Source organism: Loxodonta africana, chromosome 8 (assembly GCF_030014295.1).
Source record: "Loxodonta africana isolate mLoxAfr1 chromosome 8, mLoxAfr1.hap2, whole genome shotgun sequence".
Classification (NCBI taxonomy): domain Eukaryota; kingdom Metazoa; phylum Chordata; class Mammalia; order Proboscidea; family Elephantidae; genus Loxodonta; species Loxodonta africana.
The window spans coordinates 25,964,209-25,983,574 of NC_087349.1; the positions used below are offsets into that span (position 1 = coordinate 25,964,209).

At 38.2% G+C, this 19,366-nt stretch overlaps 1 protein-coding gene across 1 annotated transcript in view; it reads left to right on the forward strand.

The window, feature by feature from the left end:
- Positions 1–19,366, forward strand: part of IQUB (IQ motif and ubiquitin domain containing) — a 75,968-nt gene that overhangs the window by 41,976 nt on the left and 14,626 nt on the right. Inside the window, exons 8-10 of the mRNA XM_023544591.2 lie at positions 7,903–8,073; positions 10,577–10,753; positions 16,298–16,546. Coding sequence (XP_023400359.2) covers positions 7,903–8,073; positions 10,577–10,753; positions 16,298–16,546 — 597 coding nt within the window. The remainder of the gene's footprint in view (positions 1–7,902; positions 8,074–10,576; positions 10,754–16,297; positions 16,547–19,366) is intronic.

The window sequence follows — 19,366 nt, forward strand, 5'->3', positions numbered from 1 at the left end:
TATTTGTTCAAGTTGTCGGGACAGTTCTCTGATTTTGGCTCTTTCTTCTTTTTGTATGTGTGCATTTATCGATATAAATTGGCCTCTGAGCACTGCCTTTGCTGTGTCCCAGAGGTTTTGATAGGAAGTATTTTCATTCTCGTTGCTTTCTAAGAATTTCCTTATTCCCTCCTTGATGTCTTCTATAACCCAGTCTTTTTTCAGGAGGCTATTGTTCATTTTCCAAGTATTTGATTTCTTTTCCCTAGTTTTTCTGTTATTGATTTCTAGCTTCATTGCCTTGTGGTCTGAGAAGATGCTTTGTAATATTTCGATGTTTTGGATTCTGGAAAGATTTGTTTTATGACCTAATATGTGGTCTATTCTAGAGAATGTTCCATGTGCACTAGAAAAAAAAGTATACTTTGCAGCAGTTGGGTGGAGAGTTCTGTATAAGTCAATGAGGTCAAGTTGGTTGATTGTTGTAAGTAGGTCTTCCGTGTCTCTGTTGAGCTTCTTACTGGATGTCCTGTCCTTCTCCGAAAGTGGTGTGTTGAAGTCTCCTACTATATATGTGGAGGTGTCTACCTCACTTTTCAATTCTGTTAAAATTTGATTTATGTATCTTGCAGCCCTGTCATTAGGTGCGTAAATATTTAATATGGTTATGTCTTCCTGATCAATTGTCCCTTTTATCATTATATAGTGTCCTTCTTTATCCTTTGTGGCGGATTTAAGTCTAAAGTCTATTTTGTCAGAAATTAATATTGCTACTCCTCTTCTTTTTTGCTTATTGTTTGCTTGATATATTTTTTTCCATCCTTTGAGTTTTAGTTTGTTTGTGTCTCTAAGTCTAAGGTGTGTCTCTTGTAGGCAGCATATAGATGGATCGTGTTTTTTCATCCAGTCCGTGACTCTCTGTCTCTTTATTGGTGCATTTAGTCCATTTACATTCAGCGTAATTATAGATAAGGAAGTTTTTAGTGCTGTCATTTTGATGCCTTTTCATGTGTATTGTTGGCCATTTCATTTTTCCACATGCTTTTTTGTGCTGAGACGTTTTTCTTAGTAGCTTGTGTGGTCCTCATTTTCATAATGTTTAACTTTGTGTTTATTGAGTCGTTACGTTTTTCTTGGCTTTTTTCTTGAGTTATGGGATTGATATTCCTTTTTGTGGTTACCTTTTTATTTACCCCTATTTTTCTAAGTAAAAACCTAACTTGTATCCTTCTATTTCGCCTTGTATCACTCTCCATCTGGCAGTTCAATGCCTCCTATATTTAGTCCCTCTTTTTGATTATTTTGATCGTTTATCTATTGATTTCCATGATTTCCTGTTGTGTGTATTATTTTGTTTATTTATTTATTTTTTAGAATTAGTCTTAATTTGTTTGTTTTTGTGCTTTCCCTGTTTGAGTTGCGTTGATATCAGGACGTTCTGTTTTGTGACCTTGTATTGTGCTGGTACCTGATATTATTGTTCATCCGGCCAAACAATCACCTTTAGCATTTCTTGCAGTCTTGGTTTAGTTTTTGCAAATTCTCTAAACTTGTGTTTATCTGTAAATATCTTAATTTCTCCTTCATATTTCAGAGAGAGTTTTGCTGGATATATGATCCTTGGTTGGCAGTTTTTCTCGTTCAGTGCTCTGTATATGTCGTCCCATTCCCTTCTTGCCTGCATGGTTTCTGCTGAGTAGTGTGAACTTATTCTTATTGATTCTCCCTTGAAGGAAACCTTTCTTTTCTCCCTGGCTGCTTTTAAAATTTTCTGTTTGTCTTTGGTTTTGGTGAGTTTGATGATAATATGTCTTGGTGTTTTTCTTTTTGGATCAATCTTAAATGGGGTTCGATGAGCATCTTGGATAGATATCCTTTCGTCTTTCATGATATCAGGGAAGTTTTGTGTCAGGAGTTCTTCAACTATTTTCTCTGTGTTTTCTGTCCCCCCTCCCTGTTCTGGGACTCCAATCACTCGCAAGTTATCCTTCTTGATAGAGTCCCACATGATTCTTAGGGTTTCTTCATTTTTTTTAATTCTTTTATCTGATTTTTTTTCAGCTATGTTGGTGTTGTTTCCCTCGTCCTCCAGAAGTCCCAGTCTACATTCTAATTGCTCAAGTCTGCTCCTCTGACTTTCTATTGCGTTGTCAAATTCTGTAATTTTATTGTTAATCTTTTGGATTTCTACATGCTGTCTCTCTATGGATTCTTACAACTTGTTAATTTTTCCACTATGTACTTGAATAATCTTTTTGAGTTCTTCAACAGTTTTATCAGTGTGTTCCTTGGCTTTTTCTGCATTTATCCTAATTTCATTTGTGATATCTTTAAGCATTCTGTAAATTAGTTTTTTATATTCTGTATCTGATAATTCCAGGATTGTATCTTCATTTGGGAAAGATTTTGATTCTTTTGTTTGGGGGGTTGGAGAAGCTGTCATGGTCTGTTTCTTTATGTGGTTTGATATGGACTGCTGTCTCCGAGCCATCACTGGGAAACTAGATTTTCCAAGTAGTCGTTTAAAAAAAAATGCAGTCAGATCCCTATCTGAATTCTCCCTCTGGCTCCGGGTATTCGGATGTTAATGGGGTCGCCTGGGGAGGGTGGGGGAGGGATCAGAGAGCTAGGAGTGTAGCACCACAGAATATAGAGCTGAACACCACGTTCACGCTCCGCCCCCGTTCGCCAAAATCCCGGCTGGACAGGTCCCTGGCTAGGACACTGCTTTCCTTGCTCGGAAACCAGTCACTTCCTCCTGGGGACTTCCTCCGGTGCACGGTACCGCTCCTGGGCACTGGGTGGGCGTTTCCCGCACGAACGGGTGGGCCCGCCCCCAGGGTCTATTCAGGCGATTATAATTGGGTCCCGCGGTCACGCCCCGCCCGTGCGCGCCCCAATCCCAGCGGGATGACTTCCGGGTTGAGACGCTGCTTTCCCCGTTCCGGAACCAGTCACTTCCTCCCGGGGACTTCTCTTTCCGGTGCGCCACACCTCTCGCGCGAACTGGGTTGGCGTCACCTGCACGGCCAGGTGGACCCGCCCCCTGGGTCAATTCAGGGTAATAAAAATGGACCCCGTGCTCACGCCCCGCCCGCGCGCGCGCGCCTAGATCCCAGCGGAATGGCTCCTTGTCTGGGATGCTGCTTTCCCTGCTTTGAGACCAGACACTTCCGGGGATTTCTCCCTCTGGTGTGCTGCGCCACATGCGCGGACTGGGTGTGCGTCCTTCCGCACGAACGTGTGGGCCCTGCCCTGGGGTCACTTTAGGGAAATATAGTTGACCCCCCCCCGCTCGCGCCCCGTCGGCTTCTCGCCTAACTCCCGGCAGGACGGCACCCCAGCTGGGACGCTGTTCTCCCCGCTCCCATATCAGTCACTGCCTCCCGGGTGCTTCTCCCTCCGGCTGCGCCTCTATGCCGCCCGCGCCAACCAGCTAGACTTCCTCCCGGGATGGATTCGGGGGGGAAGGGGTGGGCCCCCTTTCTGTGCCGTCTGCCCCCCTGGGCTCTGCCCCAGATCGGGCTCCGAAGGTCACCTGCCTGGTGCGCTGGCTCCTGGTTCTGAAAACAGTCGCTGTCTGCCCGTATTTGTTCGTTTTCCGTCTCTAAGTCTGTGCTTGTTGTTCAGAGTTTGTAGAGTGTTATGTATGTGATCGATTCCCTTGTTTTTCCGAGTCTTTGTTGCAAGAGGGATCCGCGGTAGCGTCCACCTAGTCCGCCATCTTGGCCCCGGATCCCCGTTTATTTTTTGATTCTCTGATTCGTGCACTGCTTCTCACAATCACAGGCTTTAAAAACTGCAGTCCATGTTAGCTGTGTCATTTAAATGTTTTTTTCTCCATACTCAGGTGACCAACAGCTAATGGGGTCGAAAAACGTAACCTACTCTCACCCATTTCTGAGCACCACATTAGACAGGGCTGTCCTCTATGGAAGAGCAAAGCCCTTTGCCGTGTAGCTTTTGAGCGGTTAAGGTTATTCTTAATTTGTGCCCTTAGGGACTTGAGAATTAATCGAGGAGGGAGAAAAGGCCTCCTTTCACAGTGCAGTCATTTCTTCTCTTTTGTGAAAGCCCGCTGCTCACAAGGTTTTTGTTACTGCTCCACCTTCCCTTCCCTGAAATGTGTCTTCCTGCTGTTCTTCTGTTTCTCTCCTCCAGAGCCTGCACTGTCTCCTTTGTTGCCCTTAAATGGAATTAATTCCGCTATTTTCTGAAGCAGTTTAAGAACATGATTGTTGTACATCTCTTATTGCAGCCCGCAAACTTGATATTTTCCTGCATCAGGGTACAAAATATCTTAAAGCCTGAAATGAAAGCAGCCTAGACTTGAAGACCAAGTTATCAGTGTCGGCAGCAAAACATCCAAGTATAGAAACAGCTTTGCTGAACATATTTTTACATCTGCTCAGTCCCAGTATTAGGGACTAGAACTTCAAATCTAGGATCCTTTGATTGTATTGCTTAGTTCCCTTTAACCTGGCTCCTGTTGCTGTCACCCGTTGGGTTTCCAAGATGCAGGTGGTGAATTCGAACTGCCAACCTTTAGGTTTGCAGCCAAGGTCTTAACCACCATGCCATCAGAGCTCTTTAATCTGGCTAGCTGCTGGTTATTCTCCTGGTTTCCTCTTAGATACTACTTTATTTTACCACTCTGAGCTTGATTAAGTAGCCCTCCTAAATACTTCATAGCAACCCACAATCATCAAGCATAAGCACCCTTTATTTTAATTACTTATTTTCTTATTTTTGCATCCCATTAGATTTGAGACCTCTTTAAATTAGAACATTTTATGTACATGGTGCCTAGTATACACTAATATGTAGTAAATACTCAGTAAATATTTGTTAAATGATTGGATGAGTACTGTAGGCACTATGAGATACACAGAAGAACTCCGTGGGAGATTTATTTATTAAAATACTTGGGGAGGAGTAGAATTAACAAACATAAAACATTTCTAGAACAACTTGGATCCCAGTTTCATTGCACTGAGGAACTAAAATAGAGGCACTGCTTACTTGGGTTTTTCTTTACAAGTGCAGTAGGATTTCATATACAAATTATATCAGTGGTTCAAACCGTAGTAGTTAGAGGGATATTTATGAAAATGTAGAGTAACTTCCAAATGGAAGGATGGGAAGGATTTGGGTGTAGAATACATTTGGAAAAATCCAAAATATTTCTATATCTTATTAAAAATATACTTGAAAAAATCCAAAATACTACTCTATTATCTCTTATTAGGATGGGGCTAAAAACTTAGAGGGAAGGTCAATTTAAATCAATTTATTAGCTGAAAAAACTGCAAAGTAGATGAAGTGGGTATTTCATAAGGAGGTTATTACTTGGATTATCACAAATGAGATAAGTTACCAGTATGCAGAATAAAAGGTATTGTCCATATTACTGAAATGAAGAAAATTACATTTCATAAGGCCACCATGAGGAAAACTGCATGCAGTGATTGAGACAGACAGCAGTTAGGCTTTGGAATTGCATTGTGGAACTTAGCCTGTTGTTATTAGGTGCCATCGAGTTGGTTCCGACGTGCAGCAACTTTATGTACAACAGGATGAAACACACTGCCTGGTCCTGAGCCATCCTTGGTCCTGAGCTCTCCTCACAGTCATTGTTGTGCTTGAGCCCGTTGTTGCAGACACTGTGTCAGTCCATCTCCTTGAGGGTCTTCTTCTTTTTCACTGACCCTCTACTTTACCAAGAATGATGTCCTTCTCCACGGGCTGATCCCTCTTGATAACATCCAAAGCATGTGAGATGAAATCTCACCATCTTCACTTCTAAGGTGCATTCTGGCTGTACTTCTTCTAAGATAGATTTATTTATTCTCCTGCAGTCTATGGTATATTCGGTATTCTTCAGCAACACCATCCTTCAAGTGCATTAATTCTTCGGTCTCCCTTATTCATTGTCCAGCTTTTGCATGCATATGAGGCTACTGAAAATATGATGGCTTGGGTCAGGCGCACCTTAGTTCTTAAATTGATATCTTAGGCTAAAATTGCTTATTCCTTAGAACTTTTTAAAAGATCTTTGAAATGAGCATCAAACTTTAGTTACATTCTGAGGCCAGCCCAACATAAGCCTGTATCCATTTAAAACAGTTGACACTTTTATTCATAAGCATTAATAATTAAATGATAAAAACTTTATTATTGAGCTGTTTTCCTTTTTACAGTCCTTAATCAATTTTACTTAATTATATCAGTCCACTAATTAACAATATATTATTTAATATTAGATTTATTCTCTAATAATACAAATTAATTGTAGAGCTGTGGCTTCACATTTACTGGATTAAAAGTGGAACTGAGAATCTAAAGTTTCTTATGAAGGTTCCTAGCTCTGAAATGCATTCATTTTTGATTTGATCAGAAAATAATGCCATTATTTTTACATTTGTTTTAAAGAGGTGAATTTGTGGTTTTCTACGTAATTTAAAAAAAAAATTTTTTTTTTTAGCTAATAGTAAATGTAGAAAAGTAAAGATAAATTAATGCTATAAATAAAAAATTCCTCATAATACTCTCATTCTAAACCAAAAAACCATCGAGTCGATTTCAACTCTTGGAGACCCCGTGTGTTTCAGAATAGAACCCAGGTCTTTCATCTGAGGCACCTCTGGGTGGATATGAGCTGCCAACCTTTGTTAGTAGCCAGGCTTTTAACTCTGCATCACCAAGGAACTCCTGTATTATGTGCCCATTTGGCTATTCTACATTCTTGATGATTTGTTCCAATGCAAAGAGATTCTATTTAAACTTTATATCCAGTGTCAGATATGAATGGTTGAAAGTATGACATAAATTGGGCTACAGGTCCCAAAAGCACTTAACTATCAGCTAACAAATAACTTCCAACATCTGAAAAGTTAATAATGTGATCAACGTAGTCTTGTTTCTGATAAATTATAACCAAAGAAACTGAGCAGCTATATACCCTAAAATAGAAGAGCAAACAGTATGTTTTCACTGTGAAATTTCTAGGTGACACATCTCTTAAAGCTTTGGCGTGATGTAAGAGAAGCAGTGGCAGAGGACTTTCCATCATTAATGATTGTGCCAGTGTCCTTAAGTCTGCAGAGGACTTTCCATCATTAACGATTGTGCTGGTGTCCCTAAGTCTGCAGAGGACTCACTGCATCTTCTCTCTCTGGTCTCTGCATTCTTAGCTTGGGAGTGTCCAAATGAGCTTCAGGGCAAGCAGCTCCATCTTCGACCCACAGTTCAGGAGGTGGGCTAGGCTGAGAGCCACCGTGCCAGATTTAGAAAGAGAAAGTGAGAATCTTAGGCATCATCAGGAAGGCAGGAACACAGCACTGCTAAGATAGGGAAATGGAACTATTTCGCTGAGGGCATCTGCTTTGTGAGCTTGCTATAAATTTATTTTTAAAGAAAATCAAACCATAATTCATGGAGTCCACTTTTGTTACATCCTAGGTCCAACATATTCAGGATTATCACAACTGCTGCACAAGTTGTCTTTAATTCGCAAGGCATGATCAAGACACACTCGTATACTCTCTGAATATAATTGAGTCAGGCCAATAATTTTCAATAGCATTTTAAATAGCACACTTGCTTCCACGGGGGTAATGAATTATTCTGTATACTCCTTCACCAGGCCATTCAACACACCAGTTAATATAAATGAGTAGAAAATCCTGAACTGCTCTTTACCCTTTAACAAATCAGAGAGCTCTCTCTCCCATATTTTTTTTCCTAAAAGGTTTTGCTTTTGCACGGCTACAGATTAGTCAGTTTATTAAATTTTTGTGATACTTTTATTCATAAAGGCACATATTTTTACTCATTAACATGATACTTAGGTAAACTACTTGAATAAACAAAATTATTTTTTAGCCTTTGATTGGTAATTATAAACTTAAAATTGTTTTTAAGTGCTCAGCTCCGAAGGTATGGAGAACGCCTTCTGGCAAAATAATTGAGATGGATACGCAGTTCACCATCAGAGCCAGAGAACTGCACAACATCTATAAATGCATCACGCTGAGAAACCTCTCTCAGGATGAGAGGCTGGATGTACTCTTAACACTTAAACACACTGTGAAGGTACGTTGACGCTCTCTTAGTCCTGGAGTTCAGCTCACTAGCAATAAAAACATTAATCGAATACTAATGTAAGTATCTTGCATTAAGTGATTATAAAAATTATTAATGTTTACATACACAAATTTTAATTTTGTCAGTGGCTGAATTGGTTTTTTGGGTATAATTTGGGAGGGAGATGGTTTACGCATTAATATTTATGTAAAAGTTCTCAAACCATATTTTATGCTACATAATAAATGTAAACATAGCACAAAGTAGATTGTAAAGTAAATATATTCTTATCTATGTAATGAATAGAAATATATAGCATGAGGTCAATACTTATTTCAAAATAAAACAGCAATTATTGTCTGCATATTTTATCCTTTTTCAGTGAAAAAAATTTTAGCAGTTTAAAAGCAACATCAGTATTTTAATCTTTTTTCCTTTATCAGTTATTGATTTCTGCATTTTTAATCCACTTTTAATGCAAATGAAATTAGTAGATATTGCAGGTCAAGTTTCCTGAGAAACAGACTCTGAGGTGGGGGCTTGTGTGCAGGAAGTTTACTGGAGAGAGCTTTCTGGGGTAACTCCTGTGAAGCAGTGGAGGAGGAAGGATTGGGCAGATGAGAAATTAAATTACAGGCAGTCTCAGCAACGGCTTCAGCCAATCTCTCTCTGAAACTGGGAAGGCCCTGCAGAGTCATCCTGAATTGAGATAAGGGGGCCAGGCCTTTTAGGCTCCACATTGACCATTTACTGGATGCTGACTGCCTAGGTGTGGCCTAGGATGAGGTATCCATCTTTAGCAGAGAACAATTCTCAGAGAGGGACACAGTTGAGAGTTGTCAGTGAACAATGTACCAGGAGTGGGGAAATGAGTGCTTCAGGCCTAGAGAGAGTGATCTGGGCGGTACATGACAGCATCCACTACTTACTGCTGCTTGGATCCATTTGTTTCATGCAATAAATTTTGGGAGCAGCTCTTGTATTAGCGTTATCAAGTGTTTATTTAAAAGTACAGAAGAGCATTATTTCATAGTTACTGACTTTACCTCTGACTCCTCCATTCAAGGAAAAAGGCACAAAATAATATATACAATATAATTCCATTTAAATAAAATCTCAACAATAAGTAATACTAAACCATATTATTTAGGGATGTATCCATTAAAACCTATTGCCTTCAAGTCGGTTCTGAGTCATAGTGACCCTATAGGATGGAGTAGAACTGCCCCATAGGGTTTCCAAGGCCTGGTGGATTTGAACTGCCAGCCTCTTGGTTAGCAGCCATAGCTCTTAACCACTCTGCCACCAGGGTTTCCAAAGATGTATACAGAGGTAGTAAAACTCTAAAGAAAAATCAGGAAAATGACTACCATAAATGTCAATATGGGAGTTACTACCATAGAAGGAGAGGAGGGATTGTGATTGGGAAGGGACGAGGGGGTCACCAGAAATGTTGGTAATGCCCTGTTTTAGAGGCCTGAGTTGTATCTTCTAGTTCTTCTCTGGGCAGGTGGAGGAACTTATTTCTAATTTACTACTTCTGCCTTATTCGCTTAACTCTTACCTGGATCTTTCTCACTCAACCACACTTTAGTTCCATTACTTAAGTAAAGAGTTGTTTTGAACTATAATCATGCATAAAAATGCATAAAATATACAGTTTAATATATATTATGAAGCCAACGACTATTTAACTGCCACCCAGACCTCAAAATAGGATATTACTGACATTTTCGGTATCCCCTTTTCCCTGCCCCATCATGATCCTCCCTCTCTTCCCCTAGAAGTAGCTCCCGTACTGTCTTTTATGGAAGTCATTTCCTTGATTTTTTCTTTATAGTTTTACTACCTCTGTATACATCTCTAAATAATATGGTTAGTATTGCTTATTGTTGAGATTTTATTTAAATGGAATTATACTGTATGTATTATTTTGTGCCTTAGTTCTTTTGCTCACCATGAATTTGTAAGATTCGAGTTCGTTTTTGTATATAGCTGTAGTTCATTTGGAAACCCTGGTGGTGTAGTGGTTAAGTGCTATGGCTACTAACCAGAAGGTCAGCAGTTCGAATCTACCAGGTGCTCCTTGGAAACTCTGTCCTGTAGGGTTGCTATGAGTTGGAATTGACTAAATGGCAATGGGTTTGGTAGTTCATTTATTTCCATATATTAGATACTATTCCTTTGTATCATTAAGCCGTTATCTATTTATCCAACCAGTTTATTTATTGATATTTGGTTGTTGGTAATTTTTGGATATTGTGAACCTGTCTGTACAGGAATGTTTCTCTAAGGCACATATGAGCAGAATTACTAATTCACAGATTATGCATATCCTCACCTCTACTAGATGACACCAAAATTGTTTCCAAATTAGTTCCACCAATTTATACTCCTACCAGCAATGTCTCATTTCTTTTGTAATCTAGTTTTTGGTTTGTTTTGGATGGTAATTTCGAAAACTTAGTAATTTAAAAAATTCTGTACTGACTATTTTTTGTGGTTTTTATAGGAACATGAATGTAGACTGACTCAGGAAATTCTAGAATTGATTGACAGAGAGGTTGACCTTATGATGAGAGGAGTCAAATCTCATAATCTAGAAGGACTCAGGAAAAGAATTACAACACTCTTTCTTCATTATATCAAAACACCTCTGTTTAACCCTGAAGTTGCAAGATACCTTAAGGTATTCTACTTTTTTTCCCCTGTATTGCTTTCTCAAAATATTAAAATGTCAAACTGTACATTGAAGTATATTCCAATTTGCTGTAACACTTTACTTGGGATCCATATGGAAGACCGTCTTACTGGTAAAATCTCCTTTGAATGATTATTTTCTATGTCAATAAACTGTTCGTTTAACTTCTATGTCTCTATTTCCAACCTTGACTTCTTTCCTAAGCCCCGAACCAAATTTTCAATTGAATATTGCATTGTGTTGAATGCATCATGGTCTCTCATGTCTCCATGCTTCCAATCAGATAATAATAACATTTCCCAAGGATTTGAAAGAAAGTAACTCCAACGATACGTACAAAATGAATTAGCCTTTGAACTGAAAAGCACCTCTCCCTTAGGCCCCTCCCTCTCTCTTTTCACCCTTCCTTCTTGTATTGTCCCAGTTCCAGCTCATTTTTTAAATTGCTGAATACTGTTCCATTGTATCATGTGCAACAGTTTGTATATACAGTCTACTATTGAATGACATATTAGTTGCTTCCAGTTTCTGATGATTATGAATATAGCAACTTTCAACATTTTTGATTTTGTATAGATAGAAGATTTCAAATCTGTTAGGTATATACCTAGGAGCTCAATGGCTGGATTGTATGATAACACTATTTAGCTTTGTAAGAAACTGCTAAACTGTCTTCCAAAGTCACTGTACCGTTTTATATTCCCACCAGGGATGACTGAGAGTTCTTGTTGCTCCATAGCCTTATTGGCAATTGACATTGTCAGTTTTTAGGATTTTAGTCATACTTTTTTTTAGTAGGTTTTTTTTTTTTTTTTTCTAGTAGGTATGTTGCATCTCATTATTGTTTTAATTTGCAATTCCCTAGTGACAAATGATGTTGAACATCTTTTCATATGCTTACTTGGCATCTGTATATCTTCTTTGGTGAGGTGTCTGTTCACATTTTTTGCCCATTTTTAAATTGGGTTGTTTGCTTATTGTTGAGTTTTAAGAGTATTTTGTGTATTTTGGATAGAAGTTATTTATTTGATATATGACTTATATTTTTCCTAGTTTATGACTTGTCTTTTTATTCTCATAACAGTGATTTTCTCAGAGCAAAAGCTTTTAATTTTAATGTGGCCTCACTTTGTCAATATTTTCTTTCATTCATTATATTTTTGGTGTTGTATGTAAAATCTCATCAAACCCAAGGCCACATAGATTTTTCTCCTAGAAATTTTATTTTTTTGCATTTTATATTTAGGTTTATTATCCACTTGAGTCAATTTTTGTGGAAGGTGTAAAGTCTGTGTCTAGGTTCATTTTGTATGCATGTGGATTTCCAGCTTTTCTACCACATTTATTGAAAATATTATTCTCTCTTTATGGATATTGCCTTTGTCAAAATCAGTTGACTGTATTTGCGAAGGTTTACTTCTGTGCTCTTTATTCTATTCTACTGATCTAGGTGCCTGTTCTTCCACCAATACCACACTGTCGTGCTTATCATATGTTTATAGTAAGTCTTGAAATTGGATATTGTTCATCCTTCAACTTTGTTCTTCTTTTTGAAAATTTGTTTGATTCTTTTAATTCCATTACCTTTCCATATTAATTTTAGAACCAGCTTGTCAATATGTACAAAAATCCTGCTGGAATTTCAGATTGGGATTGTAGTTCCTGTATAGATATGGTTTAGGATAACTGACATATTAACAATATTGAGTCTTCTGATCTATGAACATGATAGATCTCTTATTTAGGCTTTCTTTGATTTCTTTCATCAGCGTTTTGTAGTTTTCAACCAGTAAATCCTACACATAGTTTGTTACTTTTATACCTAGGTATTCATATTTTTGGTGCTATTATAAATGTTATATATGTATATATTTTAAAGTTATGATAACCAGTTGCTATAGAGATTTGCTAAACTTACCTTTTTGTTTTAGGAGCTTTTCTGTAGATTCCTTGCGCCTTTCTATAGACATAATCATGTCATCTGTGAAGAGAGAAACTTTTTGTTTCTTCTTTTCCAATCTGTATTTATTTATTTCTCTTTCGTTGCTACACTGGCTACAACCTCCAGTACAACACTGAATAGGATTAATGAGTCAGATATCCATCTTAGAGAGAAAACATTCAGTTCTTCACTACTAAGTACAATGTTAGCTTTAGGTTTTTGCAGATGCCCTTTTTTGGGTTAAAGAAGTTCTCTTCAGTTCATAGCTTGATGATCAAGTTTTTGCTTTGGTTTTTTTTTTTTTTTTTTTGCTGTTTGTTTTAATGAATTGATACTGAACTTTGTCAAATATTTTTTCTGTTTTTATGGAGGTGACCATATTTTTTTCTTTCCCATATCACGCCATTTCGATAGTAATTTTTTACTTATTTACGTCTCCTCACTCTCATTTTCTACCCTTGAGTCTCCTAAGATAATGACATTAACAGCTTGGTGTATATCTTTCCTTCGTTACTCATGCAAACAGCAATTTCAGCCATGACTGAATTCAGTAAAGTAGAAATAAGCTAAATAGTTCTCTGAGCTCCTGGAATAGCTGCAGAGAATTCTTGCACTGAGACCCATGTACTTTTTTTCCTAAGAGTAACTCACATATTACTTTAATCTTAACCAATTATAAACGTATTATGAACCTTTTTATATATATTTTTAGTAGTGTGTAGGAAATCCTAATGGCTTAGTGGTTAAGAGCTATGGCTGTTAACCAAAGGTTGGCAGTTCGAATCCACAAGGCTCTCCTTGGAAACTCTGTGGGGCAGTTCTACTCTGTCCTGTAGGGTTGCCATGAGTCGAAATCGACTCATCGGCTATGCGTTTTTTCAGTATTATGTAAGATATAGAGGATACAAAGAATGATCTACAGGGGCCTGGAGGTATTATTCTAGAGCAGGAGACAGGCACATAATAAATATCATAACAAAATACTGTAAAAAAGCAGAAGAAGGTCATTATGCCACCTGAATTCTCCAAAGATCACGTACTGGAGAAAGAAGTTGGGTTTTTCCAGTGCAGTGGGAAATAAGTATTTCTGTTATTTTCTGATTCTACAGAGAGGTCTAGGCTGGAAATAGACTTGGGAGTACTCGCCATTTGGGTGACATTTGAAGCTGCTAAAGTAGAAGATGGTGTAGCAAACGTGGAGATTTGGTTTTTCAGCTTCAAACAAAACAGAACAGAAAACGGGAAAGGTGTGAGAGCCCTTACCAAAAAAAAAAAAAAATTACAGACAAGTATAATTAAAGGAGTGAGAAATGACAGCTGATGGCAAAAACTGAGGCAGAGAACATTGCACAATCATCAAAAAACTCCATGTATGTTACCATAATACTGAAGCATGTGCCCATAAGGATATCCAAATAATAGTTGGTTAAATTATACTCTGTTTATGAAGAAAGGAAGTTGATAATATTTTAGAAAAATTTCTATCAAACATAATTAAAATGAATGGTGTTTTCATTCAAGAAGTGATAAGTTTCAGTTATTTGGAAATTGTTCTACAAAGGGACTCGCATTCCTCAAAGATAAAAAAAACTCATTGCCGTTGAGTCGATTTCGACTCATAGCTATCCCATAACCAAACCAAACCCGCTGCCGTCGAGTCGGTTCCCACTCATAGCGACCCTATAGGACAGAGTACAACTGTCCCATAGAGTTTCCAAGGAGCGCCTGGTGGATTTGAACTGCTAACCTTTTGGTTAGCAGCCGTAGCTCTTAATCACTATGCCATCAGGGTTTCCAGCTATAAATTGGGATTATTAAGGAAAACACACTTTTAATGTCAAATGATCAAATACATTATTTTAAATAACTTTTTCTAAACATCAATGAAATCCAACCATAACCTATTTTGTTTCTGATAGAATTTAAAGTTATTCTTCTGTTTACATAAAAACCTAGTCTATATAGCTCATGCCCTTATGAAAAAATATTAATTAAAACAAGAGATTTAATGATTTTTCATGTATTTAGGACAAATCTATGGCTTTTCCTCTGCTCCTTTTCTCTGGGAGACACTCCTTGTCATCCCAAACTACATGCTAGTATAAAAAATAATGTTACGGATTTTAGAAAGGAATGGCTCATTGGTGCATTTTTAGTTTGCACAGTGGGAGAAGAACTTGAGGAAGCACCACTACTACCACCACCGCTTCCGGGAAGATAGCCAGGACAAAGCACTCGATCTACCATGGGGAATTCTTAGAGACTTCAATTCTGTAATTCAGTTTAAACAGAGCTCTCTGCCCCCAGTGGGGATAGGTTATCTTCTTTCCTTCACAGAGTTTCAGATGGGCAGAGGGTATCTTTCCATAGCCTTATCATTGCCTGTCCATCTAGAAGGAGTGGAATGTTAACTGGTTTTCATGAAATTGGCTGATGTATTTTTCCAGCTTAATGCCTAGGAATTAGGAAAACAAACTAATTTGTTCAAGATAAGCTTAATGTGTGAATCACAGAAGAAGAAAAGAACCTGGAAATGTTGTCTCCGCGTTCTTTGATCATACCCCCAGATCAGTCTTATTTCCTCCAGAAGAATTGATTACTTTTTAAAAGAATATATTGTCTTAGCGCCAAAAATTATAAGGCACGCAACAATGAAGTTTTCAATAAATATTACTCTTTGGGAAGATAGAGTGTTTAGAAAAAGTAAAGCAGAGCAAAGGAGAAAGATGCAGAAAGGTAATAGATTTCAGCAGCAGTAAATAAGAGATCAAATGTTAAATATTTCAAATCCACCTTGGTTCGAGAAGACATGTGACAGAACATTGATGCCTCTTTCTTTTTTATAAAAACTAGTTTTGTAGTTTCGCATGTCAAATCCCAACTCTGTTGCTGCTTGATCTTTCTTCTTGTGGAGACCAGAAATACTGATGCATAAAACCGAAGCAATGGGTTACATATATGCCTTGATTCAGGTTGTGTTGAAAAGGTTCATCATTCATTCATTCATTTGTTCATTCTTGATATTTTGGCCCATAGAGAACCACTGGATTGACTCTTCTCTGATGGTGTCCCTCCCCCTGCTCTAAATGTAGAGTTTCAAGCTTTCAAAATCTATCATCGAGCCCATGCAAATTTATTACTGTGATGAATGAAATAAGAATACTTGGTTCAGTGAGCTTTTATTTATAGGTGATTCTAGCTATTGCCTGTAGGAAATATTAATGCAGTATAGTATTACATTAATTGTACAAAGTTGTACTATCTAAACTGTTCTTAGTAAGTGGAGGGTTTTTCTTATCATTGGCAACCCAAAGCCTATACTTACTAATTTTTTTTTTCAGTCACTTAGTTGTTTAGGTCACTTTATCATATATAGCTAAGTGTTAATAAATAACAGATTTTTACATAATTTTCACAGAATAAATAAGCACTGCTTGAAATACAAATTCTATATAGAATAAGGGAAAAATATGACTTTAAAAATTGCTTTAACTTTACATCTCACTCTAAGATGTTAGCCCTCAGTGCTTTTGTTGGTTAGTGAGTGATCTGGCTTTTGTATCTATCTTTCTGTTTTTCTTACCGTTTAGGTACCTCAAGACCCACTGAAGTTTTATAAGAAGATCTACTTTTGCCACGGTTGCCAGCTCTATCTGCCGTCTACGGAGTTTTCCATATCGTCCACCTCACAGCGCATCTACCGATGTCGTCAGTGCAATAGCCTTGACAACCAGACTCGGAAGCGAGAGTCGTTTTTGAAGTACAAATGTTTATTACAACGGCTCTACTTTTCAGAAGCTGATTATGAGGATGATTCTAAAATTGCTTACCTGATGCAGGTATGATCAGTGAGGAGTGGCAGTCATGGGTGAGATATGTCTCTGTCACAGAGCTGTCTTCCAAGGGGTTGGAGTGGGATTATGTGAAGCATGTGCCTGTGTGGGAAACATTGCCCTTGGTTCCCTAATGGGGACAATGATTCCATTCATGAGTTGTATGGTTAGCCGTGTTCTAGGTATTTAAGTACTGTGGGAAGCACTGAGAGTACACTAGTGAGCAAGACCTTACAGCCTAGAAAGGCAGATATTAAAAAATATCCCAAGTTCCTGTAGAAACAAATATATACAGTGTTACAAAGAGGATGTAGTGGGCACTATGTGTGCATTACATGGAGAATTAATGTAATCTGAGGGCCAGAACAGGGTTCCTCAAGGAAGTGACCTGTATGATGAGATAAAAGAACGGGTAGGGGTTAATCTGGCGACCATGCTGAGAGAAGCCTTGCAGACAGCGGGAAGAGCGTGTGTGAAGGTGTACAGGCAGAAGGGGGGTCATGCTGTCGCAGGAGAGAGGATATGCTGTTCGGGCATTTTGGTTTTGGGGATTGGGAGATGGAATGACAGTGGAAAATGTCAGTGGCGAGGGAGAGGTTGAAGGCACAGGTGTATCTTCTCAAAGTGGATGTAAAGTGCTAAGGTCTCTGGAGAAAACAGGAATCTAACAAAGAAATGCAACACATGATAAATAAAAATGTGAACAAGATGCACATTTTGAATGTAGGTAAAAATATACGAAGCGTTAAATTTTAAAATTCTATGGATTTCTTTTCCATAACAGCTGCCGTAGTGGTGTTGTGTTTTCTAGCATCATGTAAAAGTTCGATTGTGTTAGTTGAGCTCAATATATTGAATTCCCTGTTTCTGAAACATTGCAGACACTGATGGTGACAAGATTTAAAAAAAAAAAAAAACTTTGGTAAATTGTGTAGGTTTTTGTCAACTGTATTTATAAAAAAGATTCCAGAGGGGGCGGAGCCAAGATGGCGGACTAGGCAGACGTTACCTCGGATCCCTCTTACAACAAAGACACGGAAAAACAAGTGAATCGATCACATACATAACAATCTACGAACCCTGAACAACAAACACAGATTTAGAGACGGAGAACGAACTAATACGGGGAAGCAGCGATAGTTTCCAGAGCCTGGAGCCAGAGTACCAGTCAGGTACGGCACAAGCACAGAGAGCTGCTCCACCCCCCTGAACTAACCCCGGGAGGGGGACCAGCCGGTTCCACGGGCGGCGTGGGATGCAGCCGGTAGGAGAAGTCCCCGGGAGGCAGTGACTGATCTTGGAGCAGAAAGAGCAGCATCCGAGCCGGGGAACCGTCCCGCAGGGATTTGGACTGCACGCAGGCGGCTTCATTAACATCTGAATAGCCTGAGCCAGAGGGAGAACTCTGATAGGGATCTGACTGCAGTTTTTTTTTTAGCGGATTTTCTGGAAAAACTAGTTTCCCAGTGATGGCTCGGAGACAACAATCCATATCAAACCACTTAAAGAAGCAGACCGCGACAGCTTCTCCAACCCCCCAAACAAAAGAATCAAAATCTTTCCCAAATGAAGATACAATTTTGGAATTATCAGATACAGAATATAAAAAACTAATTTACAGAATGCTTAATGATATCACAAATGAAATTAGGATATCTGCAGAAAAAGCCAAGGAACACACTGATAAAACTGTTGAAGAACTCAAAAAGATTATTCAAGAACATACTGGAAAAATTAATAAGTTGCAAGAATCCATAGAGAGACAACATGTAGAAATCCAAAAGATTAACAATAAAATAACAGAATTAGACAACACACTAGGAAGTCAGAGGAGCAGACTCGAGCAATTAGAATGCAGACTGGGACATCTGGAGGACCAGGGAATCAACACCAACATAGCTGAAAAAAAATCAGATAAAAGAATTAAAAAAAATGAAGAAACCCTAAGAATTATGTGGGACTCTATCAAGAAGGATAACCTGCGGGTGATTGGAGTCCCAGAACAGGGAGGGGGGTCAGAAAACACAGAGAAAATAGTTGAAGAACTTCTGACAGAAAACTTCCCTGACATCATGAAAGACGAAAGGATATCTATCCAAGATGCTCATCGAACCCCATTTAAGATTGATACAAAAAGAAAAACACCAAGACATATTATCATCAAACTCACCAAAACCAAAGATAAACAGAAAATTTTAAAAGCAGCCAGGGAGAAAAGAAAGGTTTCCTTCAAGGGAGAATCAATAAGAATAAGTTCTGACTACTCAGCAGAAACCATGCAGGCAAGAAGGGAATGGGACGACATATACAGAACACTGAAGGAGAAAAACTGCCAGCCAAGGATCATATATCCAGCAAAACTCTCTCTGAAATATGAAGGCGAAATTAAGATATTTACAGACAAACACAAGTTTAGAGAATTTGCAAAAACCAAACCAAAGCTACAAGAAATACTAAAGGATATTGTTTGGTCACAGAACCAATAATATCAGTTATCAGCACAACACAAGGTCACAAAACAGAACGTCCTGATATCAACTCAAATAGGGAAATCACAAAAACAAACAAATTAAGATTAATTAAAAAAAAAAAATACACATAACAGGGAATCATGGAAGTCAATAGGTAAAAGATCACAGTAATCAAAAAGAGGGACTAAATACAGGAGGCATTGAACTGCCATATGGAGAGTGATACAAGGCGATATAGAACAATACAAGTTAGGTTTTTACTTAGAAAAATAGGGGTATATAATGAGGTAACCACAAAAAGGTATAACAACTCTATAACTCAAGATAAAAGCCAAGAAAAACGTAACGACTCAAC